Source organism: Thyridium curvatum, assembly GCF_004353045.1.
Source record: "Thyridium curvatum strain D216 chromosome Unknown NODE_34_length_383523_cov_77.689754, whole genome shotgun sequence".
Taxonomy (NCBI): domain Eukaryota; kingdom Fungi; phylum Ascomycota; class Sordariomycetes; order Thyridiales; family Thyridiaceae; genus Thyridium; species Thyridium curvatum.
The window spans coordinates 198,885-221,674 of record NW_022156789.1 but is presented as its reverse complement, the minus strand read 5'-3'; the positions used below and the strand labels follow the sequence as shown (position 1 = coordinate 221,674).

Sequence of the window (22,790 nt, the reverse complement as noted above, 5' to 3'; positions counted from 1 at the left end):
ACTACTTGTGAGAGATACATGAGTTTGCATCAAGAGTTGATAGCCTTCACATGGTCCGTGACGAGGCACTTCGCGTCTGCGGAGCCGTAGTAGATGGTGTTGCCGTCGTTGTGGGTTTGTCCCGTGCTCAAGATGTCACCCCATTGCCAGAACAGATCTCCGGCGACGCCCTCGGTGGTTAGGGATGCCTGCTGCCAGGGCTTCTCTACGTTGCAGTGATCGCTTTCGGTGCCATCTATCAAAAGTCAGCCTCTGTCTTCCTGCATATGTTTGTTTGTATGTATGCTGCTTCACTTACATTCTTCAAACAGGCACGGCTTCCCTGCCTTCTTGCAGGCAGCGCCGTGGTCCCTGACCCACCCGGGACCGAAGCTGTTAGAGACACCCCCTGATTTCGGTAGTCAGTATCGTGTTTGAACCCCCCTCATCACGGGAAGGGGCCTAAGAGGGCAAAACTTACAGCTCTTGGGATACATGTGGAAAACACCAAAGTCAAGAGTCTTAATACCGAGATTCTTGACAAAGTCGACACCCTCAGACGTCCCGTACGGGTAGCTCGTCGAGCCGTCTCCGCCGGGGAGGCCGAACCCTTCGTCTCCGAGCGTCACCATGTGGTTCGGGTCGAGCGACTTGATGTGCTTGGAGACGTCCGACGCCCACTTGTAGATGACGTCGCTGCTGCACCCCTTGCACCGCGGCTCGTTGGCCAGCTCCCACGCGAACACGGCGGACGAGTTGCGGTACCGGCCGACCACGGCGGCGACGTACTTGCGGTACTGGTCCTGGGCCCGGGCGTTGGTGTACCAGCCTTCCTTGGAGCCGCCAAAGGCCGCCACGTAGGCCGGCATGCCGCCGTAGTCGCCCCAGTTGTTGACAAAGTTGACGATGAGCTTGACGCCGCGCCTCTCGGCCGCCGCGACGACGTAGTCGAGCCGCTGCAGGCCGTTGGCGCCCGTGTTGATCTGCGAGCCCGAGGCCGAGAGGTACTGGTACCACACCGTGCTGCCGGCGGGCCGCTGGGTGACGTCGTTGAAGCCCCAGACGCGCAGGATCTTGAGCCCGGACTGGGCCAGGTGGTCCATGACGAGGTCGACGTCGGCGTTGTTGGTCAGGAAGCTGATCCAGTACGAGTTGGTGCCGGCGGCATACTTGGTCTGCCCGTCGATCTTGAACCGGAGGCCGTCGACCGAGGGGAAGCTGCTGGGGTCGGCGGCCGCGGCGGCCTGGAGCGGCGCGGAGAGGGCTGCCCCCGTCAGGGACAGGGCGCCTAGCAGGAAGCAAGCAAGCGACTTCATGATGGAATGTCAATCCAAAGGGATATCTACTGGCCTAGCGAGCATGGCAGCGAGGAAAGGGGAAAGGGAGCCTCGTGTTATATACATCACCCGGACCTTGCTGGCGGCCAGTCCTGGAAAGACAACATGCTTGCCAAGTTAACTCGACTGCGGTGGAACTTTCCAACATAGGAACTTGATGTTACTCGAGCTCAGTGTCTAAGTGATGGTCATCTCAGTGCAGTAATCACATCCATCCGTCCATCACATGGAGAGGTTGAAGGCTAATATCAGAATCCACCCAGGACGGCGGGATGGGCAGAGCCGCGCGGAGGGGGGCGCTCCGCGACTCTTTTGTGCCTTTGCCCCGGCTTACTGAACTCTTCGCAACAACGTTCTTTTTCCTACCTGCCTTGTTTCCTTAACCTCCTTCTCTTTCGTCCACTCTTCAGTCTTCTATGCACAGCCGTAGAGATACGAGATGAGTGACTGACTCGAACTGTGTTTGTAGCCTCTATGGAAAGATTTCTTCTCAGACACCCAAGTGCCCAACACACAATGAAGGGGAATGGCATTGATCCACCCGTCGAGATCAAGGATCAAGGATAACCTGGGGAAGCAAGCTTGATTTCGGTACTTTACTTGTGAACTCACATGCACGTGCTGAACCGAGCTCTGAAACAGGCGGTGGATCGGCAAGATTTAGCGCCAACAGTGGGTTCCTTCGTCCCCGTGCGGGTGCTACCGCGTAGCACTGGAGAGCCCTGACCCGAATCTTGGAATTCCCCGCTTCAGAGCCAAGCACCGAGCTGACAACCACCACCCCCCGCCATCCCAGCCTGGACTCGACCTCTTGGAAGACAGTCAGCCCGGCTATCTCATTCTCAGCATTGCCGCAAGGTGAGACTGGAGCAGCCATGGCTCCCATGCGCGTGAAATCTTTCGCGCAGAGACACGCCGAGGAGCCCAGAACGCCGTCTCCCTTCACAGGGGGTGCTGAGGGGCATCTCCCTGAAATCAACGAGGATGACGTCTTCCGTGACGTGGTTAAGAAGCTGTCTGAGTATGTTACGATCAATGCTTTCCTTTTTTTTCAAAGGCGATGCACGGAATCGTACGCTGACTATCCGCATAAAAGATTCATCACCGAAGTTGTGACTTTGCCAAGCACTTTTGAGCAGCTGAGAACGACCATTGCTGGAGACTCTCTCAGAGACCTGGTAGAGCACCTGAGTCTCGAGTGTACCAACCCAGCGATTGTCAACGCTCTATTGTATGTTTGATCTCAATCGAGATGATAGATAACCACAAAGTGCTCACTTGATGCTAACGCCTACGCAGGGCTCTCAAATGGCACTACAATGCGTCGAGCGAGGATAAGGGACTTGGAGAAGCGCGTGCTAGCGCTTGTGAGATTGTTGCATGGCGTCTGCTGACGCGCCTCTCGGAACGCGAGGCTGTGGATTACTGCCTCTATGAGATCCCGGCAGTCACAGATGACTCGACCAGCGAAGACGACACCAACCAGCAGGATGAAGAGCGTGCCACTGAGACGACCGCGCTCTTGTCTCAGGCCTGGACCAACACTGCCGAGAATGCTCGAAAGGTCTTGGAGCAGACGGGCACCAGCAGGCGGTCTCGTCTCTTCCAGTCCATCTCCAGGCTCACCATGAGCATGACGTTCGATGGCGGCAGCGACGACGAGGAGGATGACCCGACTTCATCTTTCATCGGCCTGAATGCTCTCGAGATCGCCGCTATCGCTGATGCAAAGCGCTTCCTCAGCCAGAACGTCGTGCAAAAGATCATTACTGGTATCTGGAACGGCGATATTGTCTTTTGGGACAGCCTGTCTGTGCATGCAGAGAAGAAGCCAAGATTCTACAACGCCCACACAGCCGACCCGTTCTCGCGGCTGCGTGTTCCCAAGTACCTCAAATCTTTCGAGGTTCTCTTCTTTGCCAGCTTCCTGGCGTTGTACTACTCTGTCCTCGTTGAGAGGAACCCCACCCGGATCACGCCGATTGAGGTTCTGCTGTACATCTGGTTTGGGGCTTTCATCTACGATGAGCTGAGCGAATGGATCGACGCAGGGTCCATCTTCTATGCGGCAGATGTCTGGAACCTGTTCGATGTGATAATGATGTCCATCGGAATCATGTTTGCGATCATGAGTAAGTTAATTCCCTGGCCCTCTTTGCAGTGTCCGATCTAATTCAATCAACCAAAGGGATCATCGGGTTGTCGAGGAACGATCGTATGATTGTCGATCTTGCCTTTGACATCCTCTCTCTGGAAGCCCTCTTCATGGTGCCACGGATCTGTTCCATCCTCAGTCTCAGCCCATACTGGGGTACCCTGATCCCGTGTCTTAAGGAGATGGGAAAGGACTTCATCAAATTCATGGTCCTTGTTGTTATTATCTATCTCGGGTTCCTCACCACCTTCTCCCTTGTCGGCCGCGATCGCTTCAGTCTCCCCGACATGACCATGATCTTGACCAAGATCTTCTTCGGGTCGAGCTACGTCGGTTTTGACCACATGAAGCAGATCGACCCCATCTTTGGCCCTCCTCTCATGCTCATCTTCATTACGCTGAGCTCAATCCTCCTCATGGGCTCCCTTACCGGTATGCTCTCCAACAGTTTCTCGCGTGTTATCAGCCACGCTCGGGAAGAGTATCTCTACGTCTACAGCGTCTACGTCCTAGAGGCATCGACCAGCAACCGACTCACGCACTTTTATCCACCCTTCAATCTGCTCGCTCTCGTCATATTCCGGCCCTTGCGCATCTTCCTCCCTTCGGACAACAAGTTCCGAGCTGCGCGCATTCTGCTTCTCAAGGCAACACATCTTCCCATCGTCGGGGCCATCATGTTCTACGAGCTGGTACGCGGCAAATTGAAGGATCCGGACGAATTTGCTGGCTTCTTCAAGGGGCCTAGACAAGAGACTACCACCCTGGGAACCCCCGTCCGCCCGTCTCTCAAATCTCAGCAACCAAAGCGGAACTCGGATACCTCGTATCGCCGGTCGCGCTTCACGAGCGTGTCTGACTTTTCGCCAAGGTTTGTGCGGCCTGGACGCACCGGCAATGTCGACGAGGACACGGGTGAAGCCCCCACGGATGTCGAGGTCCGCATCGCGGAGCTGTCGTCCAAGATTGACAAGCTGACAGACTTGGTGGTCCGGCTTCAAGCCGCCAATGACACCAAGTGAGATCCTTTTCCTTCCATTCGAGGCCATAGCTCCTTGTAGGACCCAGTGGTCCAGCATGGATTATGGGTACACAATCTCGGCCTGGACGTACAAGGCTAATCAAGCATGTTAGCGGCCAAATTACACTGACCTAGGAGGCTGCATCTTTGTCTGTATCGACTACAACGTGGCCTCGCCACACACTATACATTTTGGTCATCGCCTTAGCTGATTTTAACCAACGTCAAGGTTCTGTGTCCTCGTCTCAGATTGTGGAATTGTACTTGTTGATTTGTGCATTGCGCAGGCCAGAGTGTTCTCATTGGCAGGTTCTTGATCTTTTGCACTTAACTGTTCGCAGTAGACCCGGCATATGTAGTGAAATACAAATGAATACTCAATCTTATGACTCAATTATCGTGCTTCCGAGGTGACCCCTTGCGACCGGGAACAGTGGAGATCCGGAGGTCTCTCCAAGGCGGTAAATGCCGGGCCAGATTCATCCGGGATCACGGAGCTAGGGCGTCCGCCCAATGTCGTTGCCCGCTCTTTGTTCAAAGACCACAGTATCTCTCGGAACTTCTGACCATGGGCTCGTTATTTCGTGGGGAAGAAAAAAGCATCGGTCCAGGGTATGGTACTGTGGAGGTTCCTGCTTGAGTGATATGTATGGCCGCCCCCTTTTCTCGAAGAATCATATCAGTCTGCTCATTAGCCACTCTGACAGACTGAAGCATCGGTCTGCTATCTCCAACTAAACCAGGGCTACTGTGTCTCACGGCACGATGCCCCGTGGCTAACACAACGGCCCAAGCTACATCAATCTTAACAACCAACACCCTTGTCATATCCTTGCCCTGGAACTCGGAAGGGCTATTCCGCTACCTGAAACCGATGGGTTTGATGGATAGACAAGTACTTCTGTTAGCAGTCCGTCGACTAATCTGTCCATCACTTGCCAAGTATAAGCATCACAGAAGAGCATCATGGCGAGAGCGGGATGTATTAAAATCTATCGAGTAAAGGCAATCGATGTTGTTAGCTAATGAATACTCCTGCGACGAGACACCTTCGCCAAGGTACCAGTGTCCCCCTCCGCCCTTCCTTGTTGTAAATCTCACGCGTAAGCTAAGAAAGGATCAGAGTTTGTGGATATGAAATGCGACCCCTCGTGTCTGGAATCTCTGTCGCTTCTCCCCGATGCTGTCGAATGTGGCTGAAGGAGTTGGGAAAGCCCATCAGAGGAAGAGGCACCGCCAGTGAAAATCTTGGAAACGAATGAAGAAAAGAGGAGAACTGGTACTGAGTGTGTGGTTCAAAGACTCGCTCGCGCCAGCATTGTCGCGCGTGGAGGCATCCTTGCCGTTTATTCATCGTTGGTGTCCTCCTCATAGCTGCTGTCATCGTCACCGGAGGCATTCTCGCTCGAGTCGTGCTCTTCCTCAATGTCAGAACCGCCGCCCTCGTTCGACTCCTCGCTGGCGTTGATGTCGCCGTGTTTCCGCTTCTGCGTACTCTTCTTGTGCTCTCCAGATGCGGTGTTGTCAACAGACGGGGTCAGTACCAGCTTGCTGAAATCCATGTCCTCGGCCGTCTGCGCTTGTGTCCAGTCGACCTCGAGCTTCTCAAGCATGCCGTCGAGCACTTTTGAGATGAGCTTAAGGCTCAAGGTGCTTCCCTCCGTAACGCCTTCGACGACAGCATCTTTCTCATGGTGCATTCGATGGATGCCCTCGTCGATAGAATCCCTCATCATCAGGCGGACAAAGTGGCAAGTCTTCTTCTGCCCCAGACGATGAACACGACCAAATGCTTGGCGCTCGATCGAGGCGTTCCACCAGGGGTCAACAAGGATGACTCGGTTCGCACATGTCATATTGTAGGCCTGTCCACCCGACATCAGGCCGGCGATCTGGGTCCTTCAATCAGACGTCGTGCCTTGAGTCTATCTGATCCTTGAAAGACTTACCAAGACCTTGCACTTTGGGTTAGTGCGGAACTCCTCCAAAGCCATCCCTTTCTGCTCGGGATTCATCCCGCCCTCGAAGTAGAGGAAACCGAGTTTCTTTGCCGACAGACTGCGAGCCAAGATGCCCATGACGTATCTGGACTGGGTAAAGACTATGATGAATGTCAGCAATGAGAAGTAAGAGTGGCAGTCCTTTTGCTGCCCTACCAATGATTTTGTCCTCCGGTGCTTCAGATTGCCATTTCTCGATGATGTACATAGTGGCCGCCGTCTTGGCACTATGCTTGATCGGCTCCTTGGTTGGCTCCAGTGAACGGTCGTCTGAGAGCTTGAGGAACAGAGCTTTTCCTTGTGGCTTGGCAACCACGCCGTTGAGATCAACACCAGGCCGGAGTTCACGCTGCGCTGCCCTTCTCTGCTTCTTGCCTCTGCGGGCGCTGCCCTTGGGAGTAAACGGCACTGCGGTGAATCCGGCCTCGCCCGTCATCGTGGGCTTGTTGAGTTCTTCGGGAGCTGTCCACCTTCCGGGACGGTTGCAACTTGGACACGGGTATCTATCGTCGACGATTTCCTTTGTGAAGTCCTCGAAGCAATGCCGACAGAGCGCGTGTTTGCACTATAGATTGAAGAGTGAGTAGAGAGAGTTCCACAAAGTGTATGAGGTCGGACATATCAGCGACTCACCTGACCGATATGGAGCTGAAGCCCTGGCGTGTTGCAGTGCGCATTCAGGCATCGTAATAGACTGACATCTTCCTTGAGAATGGCAGCCGCTCGTTCGACTTGCTTCTGAGCGTTGTCAGCCTGGGATATATTCGAGGCCTCGGTATCCTGAGGCAAGGGCCGGTTCAGAACAACGCGGTGTATCAAATCCAGGAGTCGCGTTGAGCACTGGTGTTCCCGAAGATCGTCTGCGAGCAAACAAAGGCCGGGTTCGTCGAACCATCTGAGGTAGAAGCCCTCAGCGGCGAATGCATGAGATATCATTTGACAGGCACGCCGAAAGACCACGAGTGCATTCTCCTTCTTCTCTTTGCCCTCGGCCTCTTCACTGCATTTTTCTCTCTGGAGGCATTCGGAGAGAGCGCGCATGATCGTCCTAAGAGGAATGAGTGTCCATTCACAACCTTGATTTCGCTATACTCACTTGTAAATGATTTGCTCGTCGACAGGCATATCAAGCCACCATGTCTGTATCGGGTATGGAGTCGGGATGTCCAGAAGAGGCCGGCCCAGAAACATGTCGTCACATTCCCTGCTCGTTTGTTAGCTCTGGCTGGTACCATATTCTTGCATTTTAATATTTTACCGTTTCAAGAAGAAATAGGAGATGTATTCGTGGACAAGTCTGGTCTTCTCCATCTGGTTTGTATCAGTACACTGGAGTCTTTCAATAGCATTTTTTTTTTCACCCACCTCTGCTCGACGCTGGAGTGCTTTCGTGAAGTCTTCTCTGTTCTTTGGCCATTCGGTTCCGAGGAAATGAAGGTATGGATAGATCTCTAGTGTTTATCAATCAGTTCTGTTTGTCGGGGCTCAGGGACGATGAGGGAAACATACCCTTGCAATAGTTCTGGATAGGAGTGCCTGTCAATGCCCACCGATACTTGGACTTGAGAGCTCGGCAGGCAATGGATGCTGGAAGTGTGAGATATTAGCCATCTGTCATTGACAGACCAAAGACGAGACTTACTCCTTGTGTTGGCATTCTTGATCTTGTGAGCTTCGTCCAGAACCACCCTGTGCCAATCCATCAGGAAGATCGTCCCGCTCTTTCTCAGTTCCTTCTTGTACTTCTCAATCCATTCGGCACGCTTCATCTTCTCAAAGTCATCCATTGCCTCTTGACCTGAATCGTTCTTTGTACCCCGTGGGAAACTACGCATCACCTCCTCGTAGCTTGTGACCCTGCGTGAAGAGATCAGCAAATGGCAATATGGGGGCGAGGAGGTTAGCGGGCATATTTCTTACACAATCTCACTCGGTCTGACGTTCTGCAATGGGAGCCCGCGTTTCTCGTTGCCTCGGATACGCAACGGTTCGTCAACCTCGGTGTGTTGCTTGATCTCACTGATCCATTGATCCACAGCCGTAGTCACGATCAATGTTGATCCCATCTTCCTCTTGTCGCGCTTGCTTGGCGGATTGCTGGCCATACAGGCGAGCATCTGTATAGTCTTTCCCAGCCCCATCTGGTCGGCCAGGATGCCGCCGAGCGGTTTCTCTCCCATAAGCTCTCGGGCGAGCATCCAGCAAACTCCGATGACTTGGTGTGGGCGAAGGTGGCACTTCATGCCTGGGACTTGCCACTCTTGGCTGACATTGTTGAGTGTGCATTTATTATGTCCGAAACCTCTACTGGCCATGATCAGGAGTTCTGTACCAGGCACGTCCGCCTGCATCAGGTCCGTCTTTGTGGTTGCGGCGATAGGGTCTAGAAAAGACATGCCCGCCATCGATGCTCGTGCGGTAATCTGGTCGCGGCTCTGAAGGATGATGCCGGCTTTGGACGTGGAGACGGGAGTGGCAACACCGTTCTCTCCCTTCCGACGTTTTGAATCACTCACTTGAGAGTCGTTCTGGGAGTCATCGGGCTTCTTTATTGCCCTGGCGCATAGATTCAGGAGTTTTTGAGTAAACTCCTTATCCTCGCGTTGCCAGTACTCTTGGGCAGTTTTTCTTGCCACTCCCCTATCTTTCTTCTTGGGCGTTGTCTGCTGGGCCTTCTTGCTCTGTGGTGCTTGGTCCACGTTCGAAATGGGTGTCTCCTGGGGCTCCTCTACCTTAATCTTCGCCGAATCAGTGGGCGACGATCGCTTCTGGAGCTCGGCGCTGCCGCTGTAAGCTGGGATGTCGTTCATCTTGACGGGTTTCTCCAATCCCGGGTCTTGTTTCTGCTTCGTTGGGGGACACGGAGAGCCCTTCTGTGCCTTCGTTGCAGCATGTAAAGGCTGCTGACTCTCGGCCGCCGGCGCCGTGACATCAGACGCCATGTCAGCGCGCTGCTGAGAGTGCTGAACACTGCCTGCTGTGTCGGCGTGATCATCTTCGGCCTCATCATCTGAGATGATGATGATGGGTGCCGTGGCAGAATTATTGGGTTGTTCTGGCCCATCTCCAGGTCCCACTCGAGACTCGACTTCCTTTTCGGAAGCCATGTCTAGACTGATGTCAGATCAGAGTGAAGCTCTGGTGGGTGTTGCATCACGTTCTGGTGATCCGTCGTCTGAATCAAACCTGCGATGAGGAAATGATAGGGTAAGAGGCCAGTGTTGAAACAAAATGCAATGAGTGAAGGACTTTCACCCGTGTATCATATGCAGGACTGATGGTGTGGCATGATTTCTAGGGAAATGACGAGTCTAGAGAAAGATGATGATAGGTGAAGGAGAATAAGCAATCTGATGGTAGCTGTGCTCCAAGGGGCAGAGGAAGATCTACTAATCGTTGACCTCTATATGAATGCTCAGATGCACGTTTGTAGAAGACAGCAGACGCCTGATGACGAGAAGAAAGACTAAGCTAGGAAGAAGAGGAAAGCCAAGGGAAGAGGATCAGAATTCAAACTTCTCAAAGCAGGTTTGATGGAGGGGTTCTGAAGGAGTATTCCCCAAAATAAACGAGGAAATCGTTCACACTCTTGAGCGAGCTGTGATCACGATCTATGGTGGTGATACTAGGAAGATGTAGTAGGAAAGGAAGAATCCTGGAAGTGGGAAAGAAATAGCGATGAGAGAATCATCTATGTAGCTGAAGAGAATGAGGCTGGGAGGGCTGGAGAAGTCAAAAGGATATGCTACATGAGATGATGGAGAGAAGTGATCAGATATTGAGTATCAGGGCAAAAAGGTGACCTTTGATGATTGCGGAACAGAAGGAGGCAGGTGCGATTGGGCATCCCAGGTCCTTGACCAACCCCAAGACCTTTTTGCGATGCTGGTTTGACACTGCAAGGGCAATTGGTAGACGCGACTAATCCGAGACGTCCAGTCGTGATCCTGGTTTGATAACCAGATGCTGGTTTCCGAATAAGTCCTTCCCTACAGGGACCTGCACTACAAGGGCCTCACCTTTCGCTCAATAGGAGTATCGAGGCAAATCCACGAGTAAAAAGTCTATAGGGATTACTCTAGACACTCTACATGGTTCTAATAAGAGCAAGCAAACCAGCCATTTATCTAGTCATGATGGGTGAGAAATGTCACAACTTCAAGGAACCGATGAGCGGATGGATTTCAAATGGCACGGATTGATTTAGCATCATCAAGTACCACTACATTTCAAAAGTATGGCTAGAAGAATCCAACAGTAGTATGTAACGACAGGACTCGGGCGTGGACCGCCTATTCCTCCAACATTCAGAATTTTCTTTTTCATACATCTTCCTTCACTCCTTCATCTTAGTCGTAGCAAGGGGCAGAGCAACAGAGGGAGCGCGAGAGGCCGGGATGGGCACCGAACGGTGAGTTCAGGCTGGAAGACCGCTTCCGCCGGGGAGTAACGGAGTGGGCCGAGTAGGGTGACCCATGCCGGCCAGGCCGGGAGGAGCAGACCTAGTTGGGCTTAGCCGGCGTCTTGGGAGCGGGCTTAGCAGGAGTCTCGGGAGCGGGCTTAGCAGGAGTCTCGGGAGCGGGTTTGGCGGGGCTCTCGGGAGCAGGCTTAGCAGGAGACTCCGGAGCAGGCTTGGCGGGAGACTCGGGGGCAGGCTTAGCGGGAGACTCCGGAGCAGGCTTCGCTGGGCTCTCAGGTGCGGGCTTGGCCGGAGACTCGGGAGCCGGTTTGGCGGGGCTCTCCGGGGCAGGCTTAGCGGGAGACTCAGGGGCAGGCTTAGCCGGAGACTCTGGAGCGGGTTTGGCAGGAGACTCGGGTGCGGGCTTCGCCGGAGACTCGGGAGCCGGTTTGGCGGGGCTCTCCGGAGCGGGCTTAGCAGGGCTCTCCGGAGCGGGCTTGGCAGGAGACTCCGGAGCTGGCTTGGCAGGGCTCTCGGGAGCTGGCTTAGCGGGAGCCTTGGGGGCGGGCTTAGCGGGACCCTTAGGATCCGGCTTAGGAGCCTTAGGAGCCGCCTGAGAGGGTTGAGGGGGCATGGCAGCCGGGGCCGTGGGCTTGGGAGGGGGAGGCGCGAGCGCCGTGGTGGTGACCGGGGCAGCTGCGGCCTGCTGCACGGCGACGGCGGCGAGGAGAACGAGGAGGAAGCGAGTCATCTTGGCGAGACTAGGAATTCGTTGGCGGGTTTAGGAGTCGGAAGATTTCGTCTGCTCTTGTTGCTCTGATGGCTGATGCTGCCTGGCTACTGAGACCTGAGTTTTGAGACTCGAGCAGGGGAGGAACGGCTTCCTTTATACTGCTCGAATGATGCAATTCAAGTGTTGAACGCAAGGCCTGTTGGCGTTAATTCCCGGAGCCATGATTCCACCATCGGACCTCCATGTCCCGCTCAATAGCAGATCTGCAGTGATTCAAGGCGTTCTCTCTCACGATAAGCAAGGTAGCATCAGCCTCATCCAGGGTAGTCCTTGCTCTGCAACGTGACGTCTCATTTCCTTTGATTCCGTTGACTTTATGAATGAATGCTAATGCTATAGGCGAGCCTTTAAACGCCGCCGCCAAGAGCACGGCAGTTTGATCGGGAACTACCTCTTTTTTCCCGGCATAAATGACCACCGCACAGTGCCCGGGTAAGTCCGTCATTTGGTGACGCCCAGCAGGGTGTTCCCCGGTTTGTGTCATTATATCGACCCCGTTAACTATCTAATCCGCACCGGTATTTGATTAGATGATAAGTGCCAGACCCGTCCCAATAATTAACGGGGTAATGAGTATGATAGCCAGGCCGTGTTTGTGTATTATTTCCTTTCCTGGATCTGCATTGAACGGAAGTAGTCTGTTTGCATTGAATCTCCAGTGTTCATCGTCTTGGATACCGCAGCATGTTTGACCGAGTTCAGATCTGTTGTTGATTAGGAATGTTCTTCGATAAGGCTATGGTGATACTCAAGTCAACAAAGGCAGATGCTCATATTCAGGGAACCGCAAAAGGCTTGGCGCTTGGACCTGCCTGATAAAGCCATCAGAGCTCCCGCAAATAAGGATTCATTATGTGTCCGTTCCTGGGACATACATAGATGAAACGTCAACGGCTATACTGCTTGACGAATCATGACCATGCAATCATGCAGGGCAGCTAGCAGTCGATGAGCAGTTCTCCTGCATGGCCCGACGATCGATCTCCATTGACAGGGATCCCGGTATTTGCCTTACCCAGGCGATCAGACCAGTTTTCTCACGTGGAAGTCTTGAGCCGTCTCCAGAGGTATTATCTCACTTCCGACCCCGCACGTTCATGGAACAACAGGAATATGTTGCAAAATATGAAGACTGCTACCTCCTTTTACACCTGATCAAGCGTCATGATGTCCCCCTCGGAGACATAGGTGATTAACCGGTGGTGCTCGAGCCATATTATGGCCCTGGCGGGCGGCAAGTTATATCCGGATCCCGATGATGCAATAGGCGGGCCGATGATGTGTATTTTGTTTGAAGCTATGAAATATCGACACATGGTGGCAAGAAGCTTTCATCGCCGCTTTCGGAAACAGGCTATAAACGTCGTGGGGGGATTGGCGTTGGCTATAGGATCATGGCATCGACTAGACTTGTCGCTCCTCGAGTTATTACATCAAACGGAGGTGTTTTATTTCTCGGTCTTCATCGACTCCGGGTGATCGGCCAGCCATTCCTCTACTTGCTCACAGGGTGCACACCAGATCCCCTTTTGCTTGGACAGATATCCCAGGACCTCCTCAAGAACTGCAAACTTTTCCTCAGATGTTTGCAAGAAAGGGTGAAAGAGAATGGACATGTATCCGCCAGCTTCGACCAATGACTTCATCTCAGCTAGTAGATGATCCCGGAAGGCCCTCGGAGACAATGGAGCCTCCGACTCCCCATAATTCTTTCTGATAGATGCAAACTTCTCCATGTAGTAGAATGCATCAACCTCCCTCCAGTCAAATGGCAAGACCGTGACCCCGCGCACCTTGCTTGCTCCTTTGTCGAGAGGAGACACGTACTTGATGCCGTACTGCTGGAACAGGCCATATGTCCTATCGTTGATCGAGCCTCCGGGCGGCCTGAAGCCCTTGTACTGGATGCCGGCTTCCGACGCTTTAGCCCAGCTCTTCTTGAAGTTGAGCTCCTCGTCGGCTTGCGAGAGACTGCTCCACACCTCGTGCTGGAAGCCGTGCCAGGCCACTTCGTGTCCCCGGGTCTGGAGTTCTTTGATAACCTGCGGGTAGACATCGAGGCTCCAGGACTCGGCAAAATAGGTCGCCTTGATGCCGTGCTTGTCCAGCATATCCAGCATGCGGGGCAGATTTTCCCGGACCGAGAAGTGGTTTCCGACTGGCTGGTCCGCCGGCCACACTCCCTTGTTGACGTCTTGCGCCTCGCCTAGATTGTCCATGGTGAAGCTGATGGCCGCTCTGGCCCCGTTAGGCCAGCGAGGATCCATTCTCCTACCCTCGCCTGCCATGTCTGTGAAGTGTTGATGAATTGTTGTGGCGATGATGCAAATGCCGGGCTGTGGAAAGATGTGGGGGTTCGGGGCTATTTATATTCGGCTCCACATCGACGTTCTGCTGCTGGCACGCCGCGCAGTCCACTCCTTACTCAACATCGGGGTATCGGAGCTACATGAACAGTATGAAAATATTGGATTTACTAGCCTGGCTCAACTTAATCTGAATATTCTATACCAAAATTCAAGCCCGCATTTACTGCACCCGCTACCCTTGATGCTAAGTCAAATGTGATAGCTTGAAAGTCGTATTACCAACCTTAGCTGAGGAATCTCTATCGATAACCCTCGAACATGTATGTTTCTATCGTTTCTTAAATTCGCCGCTCTCTTACAACAAAAGAAGCCAACAGGGCGAACACAGAGAGACCCAAAGAGAGAGCATGGCCATACGACAAGCCTTTGACGTAAGCGGCGACGATCTCTTTGGAGATCGTAGGGTCTGTGTGCCGGATGTAGTCCACTGTTGACGCTGCTTTTCGGACAATCTTGGGAGGAAATGTTAGCGCTCTCCGGAAACAAGGGACTTGTTCGTGGAATGAGTGACAAACTCACCTCCTGTCTCGTATTCTCGTCGAGGCCCATCTCAGCAAGCCGTGATGCCAGAGAAGTTGTCATGACTTCGGTCACTACGGCTCCAACTCCCGCAAGGCCGATGATCATGCCGATGGACATCATAAGGTACATGCCCGATGTGGCGGCAGCCTTGGTGGAGCGGCTCACGGCGGCCTGGACGCTGATAAATGTGGCAGATGCTACCATACCAAGTCCAAAACCGCCAGGCAAGATAAAGAGCGCCTCCCAGGCATTGGTGTGGCCATGCCATCGGACCAGAAGTACAAGATACGCAATAGATGAGGCGAGAGCCCCCAAGATCATAGTCGTCTTGTATTGACCCGTTCTGCATTGAGAGTTTGTTAATCCTTGTTCGCGCATCCGGTTCCAAATTGACAAATGATACTCACTTTTTGATGATGATCCCCGACAGAATACCGCCGATTGCATTGCCAGCAACGCCAGGAAACAAGTACGCTCCAGCTGCAGTATTCGAGACTCCTTGTGTGATCTGAAAATAGAGTGGGACGGAATACATCAGGCCAAGTTGCGCAGCAGTCTGTGACCCTGCAATGAGGTATGACAGGACAACGGTTTGATCTGTGAGAAGAGAAATGGGGAAAACGGGATGCCTGGCCCAACGACTCTCGTTGATCGAGAATAGTCCGGCAAGTAGAACGCTTGAGCCGAGGAGGATGAACATCAACGGGTGAGTCCAGGGGATCTTGGTGCCGCCAACTTCAATTGGAAGAAGCAGAGTCAGGATAACCAGCGATAGCAAGACTGAGCCGGTCCAGTCGACTCTTGCTAGTAAAGAGAGCTTGCTTTGTTGCTGACTCGTACCGCTCTGTTCAGGTAACGAATCCGCGGCCAACGTAGGTGGCACTTCAACAGTGCGGTTGCGTCGGCCTATGTGAGATGGTATGAGAATGACACTCAAAACCAAAGTCAGTAAGAATATTGGGGCTTGGCCGAGAAATGACCACCGCCAACCGATAGTATCTGCAAGCCACCCTCCGACGGGGCCACCAAGGCTTCGGCCGAGGGTTGCCAAAAGATTCATGCCGGCTTGCCACGCCGCGATATCTCGCAGAGGCACAAGATCTGGACGAAAAGTAAGCAACCGTAACCTGGAAAGGGAAGCAAACGGCAAGACGAGCTTACCCGTGACAAGCAGCATTGAGAGCACGCCCATACCAGCACCTCCACTTCCTGATACAACTCTCCCTAGAATGACTTGCCCCATCGAAGATCCAATTCCCACAACAAAGCTGAGGGTTGAGAGCGTCTCGTAAGTATCCGCTTTGGAAACACCACGAAAGATAGTTTCTTACCATCCGAGAGCCAAGGTGAAATACGCCACTACTAGCAACGCTTGCCTTCCATATATGTCACTTAGTTCCGCAAACTAATCAATCATTGTCGAGTCAGCACCAATGTCTTTGGACGATTATGGTCATCGCCGTCCAAGCAGCGACTTACGATGCTTTGCGTGGCACAGCCCGCCAGCGTAAAGGCAGTGAACAGCCATGCCGAATCTTCCAAGTCGTTGAACTCTGACGCGATAGTAGGATGCGTTGCAAGAACAAGGGATGCATCCGCATTGGCGATCAGGTTCCCAATGATCAAGACTGTCACAACCCTGAGAACGAAAGCCTTTGAGAATTTTGATGGTGCATCGGGCTGCGGTTGCTGTTCCTCATCCGTACCCGTTTTGTGGGACGACCGCAAAGAGAAACGAGGGATGAGGATCCTGAACCACGGTACGGGTGCTTGTGAGGCATCCTGAGAGATGGCTTCTGCGGAGAGAAGAGATTGGGATTCCGAGGTCGACGATGCAGTGCTGCTCGTCCTGCTCCGCCCAGCCACCAGTGGTGTCCGCTCGTCAGGCTGGCTAGATGTTGATTTCGCTTTTAAAGCCATGATTGGTGGCTAGAGTCCAATCTTGGGAAGAACGCGCAAGGTCTTGAGAAGGAAACCAAGATGCAATGGAGACGTGCACCCCACGTCTTGCTACCACTGCACAGGAGAGGAGAACCGCAGGGCCCAAGGTCTTCTTGAGATTCTTGGTGATAAAAGAATTACCGAATGCCAATGCAAGCTACCAGTGGCTAGTAGAGGGACCAACTTTGGGGCAAAGAAGCTAATCTGGAGGTGGTCGGCTCTCGGTGCTGTGACCGATGTCCGATTCACTCCGACCTCCGTTCATCATCAAGCCCCACGATGGCGAATTCGCACGCCAGTCGACGACGGATGAGCTCATGCAGCTAATTCACGGAAAGTTGCACCAGAATATATCTCGATGTGTCTATCTTCTCTTCAGTGGATGCAGGAGTGAGATAGACAAAGATTTGAGATCATGGTCCGCCTATCTGGAGCTGTACCTCGGGCCTTTGTGCTCCTCTCTGGGCTAGCAGCTGCTTCTTCACTGGATAACTTTCTTCAGAAACCCCTGCAACATCTAGGAGATTTGATTCGATCCGGTAAAGATGACGGTATTGCTGGCGGGAAGTCCGGACAGAGAAGACCCAACGTGGTCTTCATCTTGACTGACGATCAGGACCTCCACATGGGCTCACTCGACTATATGCCGCTCACCAAGAAGCATATCACCGAACAGGGGACATTCTTCAAGCGCCATTTCTGCACCACAGCTGTCTGCTGTCCTTCACGGGTATCTCTGCTCACTGGGAAATTGGCACATAACACAAATGTGACCGATGTCACCCCTCCGTACGGTGAGTCAATCCGTCGATCCATGTTGAATGAAAGGGCGTGAGCTTACATCATTGAATCAGGTGGCTTTCCCAAGTTCGTCTCAGAGGGCCATAACGACGCATACCTTCCCGTCTTCCTCCAGGAGGCCGGTTACAATACGTATTACACCGGGAAGCTCTTCAATGCTCACACGGTGGACAACTATGCGGATCCCTACCCCAGGGGCTGGACGTCCTCTGACTTTCTCCTGGATCCTTATACCTACCAGTACTTGAACGCCACTTTCCAGCGCAACCGGGACCCTCCAATCAACCACGAGGGCGAGTATACCACCGACGTTCTCGCCGGCAAGGCCCTTGGGCTCTTGGACGAGGCGCTTGGCAGCGACAAGCCGTTCTTCCTTGGTGTGGGCGTGACGGCACCGCACGCCCATGTGGACCCTTTCCCTATCGACTTGGGTCCCGGAGAGTTAAAAGCACGAGGCGAAGCTGCTACTTTCATGATCGGTGGTGCCGATGGCAAGTCTGTTATGAAGCCGCCCATCGCAGCTGAGCGGCATAAGCATCTGTTCCAGGATGTTGTTGTGCCTCGCACCGAGAATTTCAACCCGGACAAGGAGTCGGGGGCAAGCTGGATCCGGCAACAGCCCAAGCAGCCCGAGGCCAACGTTGCGTTCAATGACCACTTCTACCGTCAGCGTCTGCGGGCGCTACAGGCCGTGGATGAGCTCGTCGACAGCGTCTTCGAGAAGCTGGAGGCTGCTGGCATCCTGGACAACACCTACGTCTTTTATTCCGCAGACAACGGTTACCACATTGGTCAGCACCGGCTGCAGCCCGGAAAGGAGTGTGGGTACGAAGAAGACGTGAACATTCCGCTCATCGTGCGTGGCCCTGGTGTGCCGGCTGGCCAAGTCTCTGAGATTGTCACGACGCACACAGACTTGCTTCCGACCTTTCTCAATCTGGCCCAAGCAGATCATCCCTCTTCTGAATTCGATGGAGTCTTCGTCCCGCTCACGGAGCAAGGTCTGGAGGACGCGAAAGAGACGAGACACGAGCACGTCACTGTAGAATACTGGGGCATTTCTCTCTCTGAAGGCGCGTGGGGTCAGTTTGGCTCAAACGAAACATTCTGGATCACCAACAACACCTACAAATCGCTCCGAGTGATATCCAAAGAGTACAACCTCTACTACTCTGTATGGTGCAGCAATGAGCACGAGCTGTACGATCTGAATGTGGGTAGCCATCCTGGTCAGCCTTTACAATATAAGGCAAAAAGCTAACCGAGACGACTATACAGACCGACCCAGGGCAACTGAACAACCTGCTCCACCCAGATACCAAGAGCCCTTCTACGCTCTTGGGTCATTCTGTCGACACCATTGTCTCGAGGCTAGATGCGTTGTTGTTTGTGACCAAGTCTTGCAAGGGCAGCACCTGTACTCGACCCTGGCAAGCCCTCCATCCCCAGGGGAATGTTGGTTCGCTCAGAGATGCGCTGTCGCCCAGATTCGATGCTTTTTACAAACAGCAACCCTCGATCAAATACTCTCGATGTGAACCAGGTTACATCGTCGAAGCTGAAGGCCCGCAGTTTGAGAAACACGGTTATGCCTACTGGAAGGGCACACGATGGAGCGATTGGACCTAGCGAGGCTCAAACATGGAATACAAACTTGCTCTTACTCCCGTAATATTTGGCAGTCCTTGGTTTGCACAAAGCCCGAACCAATTTTCCTTAAAGCCACTGCATCCTCTTGAAAATATTGATTAATATATCAACCTGGCTGGCTTGCTTGCCATCTCTTCAACGTTCTTGTTCGTGCATCCACAATCTTATCCTGATACTCACATTAAACTATCTATTCACATACTCTATCTCGAGACCTCTCACCATAACGATACACAAAATGTTCGACAGTCAGCCACCCGAGAATTATTTCCGGGATATCAACAACGAGGACGACAACAAGGCCATTGCGAAACGATACAAGCGTCATCAGGCCAAAAACAGGAACCAGTTTTCGCCCACGAAAGTCGCCGAGGATCGAGAGCTTTCTACAAGCCTGTTGCCTTCACCTATCCCCAAACCCAGGTCATTCAAATGGGTTACCGAGACTCACCACGTCCCCGCCGAGTTCCAGACCAAGAAACTGCGTGGAAAGGCACCCTGGTATCTTCACCTGCGGTTCCTGATGACCAACCTGCCTGAGCAACTGAGCGAAGACAGTAGCGGGGTGAAGAGCTGGAGGGACCGCGCTGTCAAAGGGGGCAAGGTGTTCAGACGATATTCCCTTGGCTCTAATCTGATCTGGGGCAGACGGTGTGTCTTCTCGGAGCGGGAGATCGGATATCCTTACTGGCTCACTGGCAACTGGCTAGTAGTCGCGTACCTCTGGGGTACAAGCAAGGCGTGGGTGCAGCAAGCCGACATCAGGGATCTTGTGTCGTTTGACAGCACTTATCGGTAAGCTGTATCCCTATCCAAGGTAGCAATCCTACCTCCTCGCAGAATAATCGTGCTAACGCAACCGTAAGGATCCGCGTTTATGAGCATCAGTACTACCCATTTGATAATGCGGCAGGCTGGGCCCGCCACTACGAGATCGAACGCAAAGCAGAGGGCATCTACCACAGGCTATTCCACTACCAACCGCGCCCCGGTGTGGTGCCACCTCCGGTTCTTCCTGGAACGACTACCCCGTACGGACACTCGATACTCGGCGACCTCCTGAACCGCAAGGTAAAAGGCTTGGTACTAGCAAGTGGTGAGAAAGACAAGGGGCGTGAACCATCGCCCGCGACGAACGTGGTCATATACGCTCCGGGAGAAACACCGACAGCCCCTAAGCACGGATGGCGCGAGATGCCTTGCATGTTCTAAAGAGGAGAATTATCTCGACCAGTATTAATGGTATGGTATAGGCTGCTGAAAATGGACTTACGGATCTGGAAAGAGTCACAAGGATATGCTTGAATCCCTCATTTCACATCACTAGATAGTTTCAATGCTACACATCTCGTCAGATCGCCCAAAGTACCGTAGGTAGCTTCACACCCCCCCCCCCCCCCCCCCCCCCCCCCCCCCCCCTTTTTTTTTTTTTCAACGTTCTGATGTGACTAATATGATCCGTGACAGTATCGTGCTGTGCTTCATCTACTACGCATTGTGGATGTGGATTCTCCCGCGATGGCGGGGCTACAGAATACGCACCGAGATACTAGATATCTCGGATGACGGCGCCAACACACACCGCCTGGTCCAGGTAGCCTTGGAAGATGTGCCGCAGTGGGATTCGGAGCACGATGAGGCCGGTCACCTGCGTCGGCGGCGCCAAGGCGAGAGTGATCACATCGCGCTGAAAGCCTAGGATCGAGCCGTAGGGGTTCAAGGCCCTGGGAAGAGGGACTCGGAACCTCTGACGGTGGGGTTGATGAGTGTGGGAAGGTATGGGCTGGTGCACAGCCGGGAACTTGCTGTTGTCGAGATGACTGTTTGAGAGGTCTAGATGTTCCATAGTGCCCAGAGGATGCCCAGAGTGGATGTCGTTGTTTTGCAGAATCCACAAGGTAGAGAGTTAGGACTGTTCATGTGTGACTCGTGGTTCCCGGGGTGTTTTGCCGTGATGATTAATCGGCGGTGGTGTTTGGCATGGCCTCGCTGTAAGCATCCACAGGTCCCCTCACATTGGCACATTGGCGTCGCCTTGACAATCACGTCCAGGCTGCCTCTGTCGAGTAAACGTTATTGGATGAGATAGCTGCCCAGGTCCATTGTCTAGCTTTCACCTCACAGCTTAGACGACACCCTTGACAGCTCGTTAACAAGAATGTCATCCACAATCTCGACCGCCCCCTCGGCGCAGCCATACGACCCCTGGTATCCCCAGCCCGCATGCCCATAGTTGTGCACCACCCACGTCCCGTCAATCTTCTCCCTCTCCAGCCGCAGCCCGCCCTCGCGGTACGGCCGCAGGCCCACGCCGTGGCGGACGACGTCGAGGTCCTTGACCGTCTTGCCCTTGAGCGCCGGGTGGATCTTGAGCGCCCTCTCGAGGATGCGGTTCGCGATGTTGGGGTCCGGGTTGGGGTCCCAGTTGCCCACGGCGTAGGTGCCGCCGATGATGGTGCCGCCGCCCGAGGCCCGCTGCATCAGGTAGAAGAGCTCGTCCTCGGCGTCGTCGGTGCCCGAGATGGTCATCATGGGCGCGATCTCGTTGCGCACGAGCACGATCTGGCCCCGCGCCGGCTGCACCTTGGCGTCCATCACGCCGCCCAGCCGGCAGGCCAGCAGGCCCGAGGCGTTGACCACGACGTCGGCCCGCGGCGCGCCCGTGTGGCTCATCCCGCGCGCCTCGCTGACGTGCTTGAGGCTGGCGCGGCGGAAGACGACGCCGGCCTTGCGGCACTGGCCGACCAGGTAGGGCAGGTAGAGCGCCGTGTTGATGCACACGCAGGTCCAGGCGGAGCCCGAGTCGGCGGCCTCGGGCAGCTCGTCCGGGCGCAGCTCGCGGTAGTCGTCGAACATGTCGGCGTACCAAGGCTTGGCGGCGAAGAGGGGGTCGGGCAGCCGCCGGCCGGCCGTGCCGTGGAGTGCGAGGTCCTTGTTGCGCCGGAGGACGACGGACCCTATGGTTTCAACTCGTGTTAGACTAGACTTCTCATGCGCTTGTCCGCCTCGCGGCAGGTAACAGGGTAGGGTCTTTCTCACTCTGGATGTGAATGCCCGATTCGGGGACCTCCTCGGCCAGGCGCTTCAGCTCGGGCCATGAGCGGCGCTCCCACCTGTCGTTGCTGGCTTCGGCCATCCTGCTCGCGCTTCGTTAGATGCCTCCATGTGTGTCACACCCCGGCACGCCGCTCTAGCAACTCACGGTAGCACATTTGCGCCGGCCCACGGCGAGGTGTACTCTATGTCATAGTCGCCGGGCATGTGCTTGGCCACCACGGTGACATTGTGGCCGTCTCGCCTCGCCAGCAGCAGTGCTGTCGTGAGACCCGTGACGCCGGCGCTGAGTGATATGCGGTCAGCAAGTTAAGCTCGTCCGGGAGATCGTCCGGAAGCGAGGCTTGTCTCACCCGATTACGACAATGTTGGGCATGGTTGCGGTCTCCCTTGCTCTGTAAGCTGCTTATCAATATTTGAAACCCCCCTTCGAATACATGGAGTTGATGGATGTGAGAAGACAATCCCGGAGCGGCGAACCCGTATTTTAAGTTGCAGGTACAATTATGCGGGTCCGGCGCCGGCTCTTCGTTCTCGGTACTGTCTCGTACGATAACTGAAGCCAATTACTTCAACAGACCAGCGCGCTAGAAAGTAATTTGACACCGAGGAAGACAGCTACTTGTTGAATGCAAGCCACCTTCTGCAACTGTCCTGGTATGTGATGCATGTCGACGCTGTCGTCCCTCCCGATATCTTGTCGGAAAAGCCGACCAGGCGGGCGGAATCAGTTCGTGGCGGTTGACATCGGCTCTCGTCGCTGTTGTGG

At 54.0% G+C, this 22,790-nt stretch overlaps 8 protein-coding genes across 8 annotated transcripts; 3 read left to right on the top strand and 5 right to left on the bottom strand.

The window, feature by feature from the left end:
- Nucleotides 1-29: 29 nt before the first annotated feature.
- Nucleotides 30-1,295, bottom strand: E0L32_006163 (uncharacterized protein; the record flags this gene model as incomplete). Its single annotated transcript, XM_031140765.1, has 3 exons — nucleotides 30-235; nucleotides 299-388; nucleotides 461-1,295. 3 exons carry the CDS (start codon nucleotides 1,293-1,295, stop codon nucleotides 30-32), a joined length of 1,131 nt encoding a protein of 376 aa, XP_030995144.1.
- Nucleotides 1,296-2,191: 896 nt separating this feature from the next.
- E0L32_006162 (uncharacterized protein) lies at nucleotides 2,192-4,493 on the top strand (the record flags this gene model as incomplete). The annotated part of the gene is made up of 4 exons (XM_031140764.1): nucleotides 2,192-2,337; nucleotides 2,413-2,547; nucleotides 2,616-3,448; nucleotides 3,505-4,493. The coding sequence occupies 4 exons, from the start codon at nucleotides 2,192-2,194 to the stop codon at nucleotides 4,491-4,493; spliced, it is 2,103 nt and encodes a 700-aa protein (XP_030995143.1).
- A 1,345-nt stretch (nucleotides 4,494-5,838) lies between these two features.
- Nucleotides 5,839-9,599, bottom strand: E0L32_006161 (uncharacterized protein; the record flags this gene model as incomplete). The annotated part of the gene is made up of 10 exons (XM_031140763.1): nucleotides 5,839-6,384; nucleotides 6,442-6,593; nucleotides 6,649-7,057; nucleotides 7,126-7,540; nucleotides 7,589-7,696; nucleotides 7,751-7,803; nucleotides 7,858-7,943; nucleotides 8,002-8,079; nucleotides 8,135-8,349; nucleotides 8,413-9,599. 10 exons carry the CDS (start codon nucleotides 9,597-9,599, stop codon nucleotides 5,839-5,841), a joined length of 3,249 nt encoding a protein of 1,082 aa, XP_030995142.1.
- A 1,395-nt stretch (nucleotides 9,600-10,994) lies between these two features.
- Nucleotides 10,995-11,642, bottom strand: E0L32_006160 (uncharacterized protein; the record flags this gene model as incomplete). Its single annotated transcript, XM_031140762.1, has 1 exon — nucleotides 10,995-11,642. The coding sequence occupies one exon, from the start codon at nucleotides 11,640-11,642 to the stop codon at nucleotides 10,995-10,997; it is 648 nt and encodes a 215-aa protein (XP_030995141.1).
- Nucleotides 11,643-13,132: 1,490 nt separating this feature from the next.
- Nucleotides 13,133-16,495, bottom strand: E0L32_006159 (uncharacterized protein; the record flags this gene model as incomplete). The annotated part of the gene is made up of 7 exons (XM_031140761.1): nucleotides 13,133-14,020; nucleotides 14,353-14,505; nucleotides 14,573-14,918; nucleotides 14,983-15,676; nucleotides 15,737-15,843; nucleotides 15,907-15,980; nucleotides 16,055-16,495. The coding sequence occupies 7 exons, from the start codon at nucleotides 16,493-16,495 to the stop codon at nucleotides 13,133-13,135; spliced, it is 2,703 nt and encodes a 900-aa protein (XP_030995140.1).
- A 436-nt stretch (nucleotides 16,496-16,931) lies between these two features.
- On the top strand, nucleotides 16,932-18,946 carry E0L32_006158 (uncharacterized protein; the record flags this gene model as incomplete). Its single annotated transcript, XM_031140760.1, has 3 exons — nucleotides 16,932-17,310; nucleotides 17,371-18,530; nucleotides 18,596-18,946. The coding sequence occupies 3 exons, from the start codon at nucleotides 16,932-16,934 to the stop codon at nucleotides 18,944-18,946; spliced, it is 1,890 nt and encodes a 629-aa protein (XP_030995139.1).
- Nucleotides 18,947-19,205: 259 nt separating this feature from the next.
- On the top strand, nucleotides 19,206-20,179 carry E0L32_006157 (uncharacterized protein; the record flags this gene model as incomplete). Its single annotated transcript, XM_031140759.1, has 2 exons — nucleotides 19,206-19,762; nucleotides 19,834-20,179. 2 exons carry the CDS (start codon nucleotides 19,206-19,208, stop codon nucleotides 20,177-20,179), a joined length of 903 nt encoding a protein of 300 aa, XP_030995138.1.
- Nucleotides 20,180-20,516: 337 nt separating this feature from the next.
- On the bottom strand, nucleotides 20,517-22,397 carry E0L32_006156 (uncharacterized protein; the record flags this gene model as incomplete). The annotated part of the gene is made up of 5 exons (XM_031140758.1): nucleotides 20,517-20,787; nucleotides 21,090-21,924; nucleotides 22,007-22,104; nucleotides 22,170-22,307; nucleotides 22,375-22,397. The coding sequence occupies 5 exons, from the start codon at nucleotides 22,395-22,397 to the stop codon at nucleotides 20,517-20,519; spliced, it is 1,365 nt and encodes a 454-aa protein (XP_030995137.1).
- Between the last annotated feature and the right edge of the window lie 393 nt (nucleotides 22,398-22,790).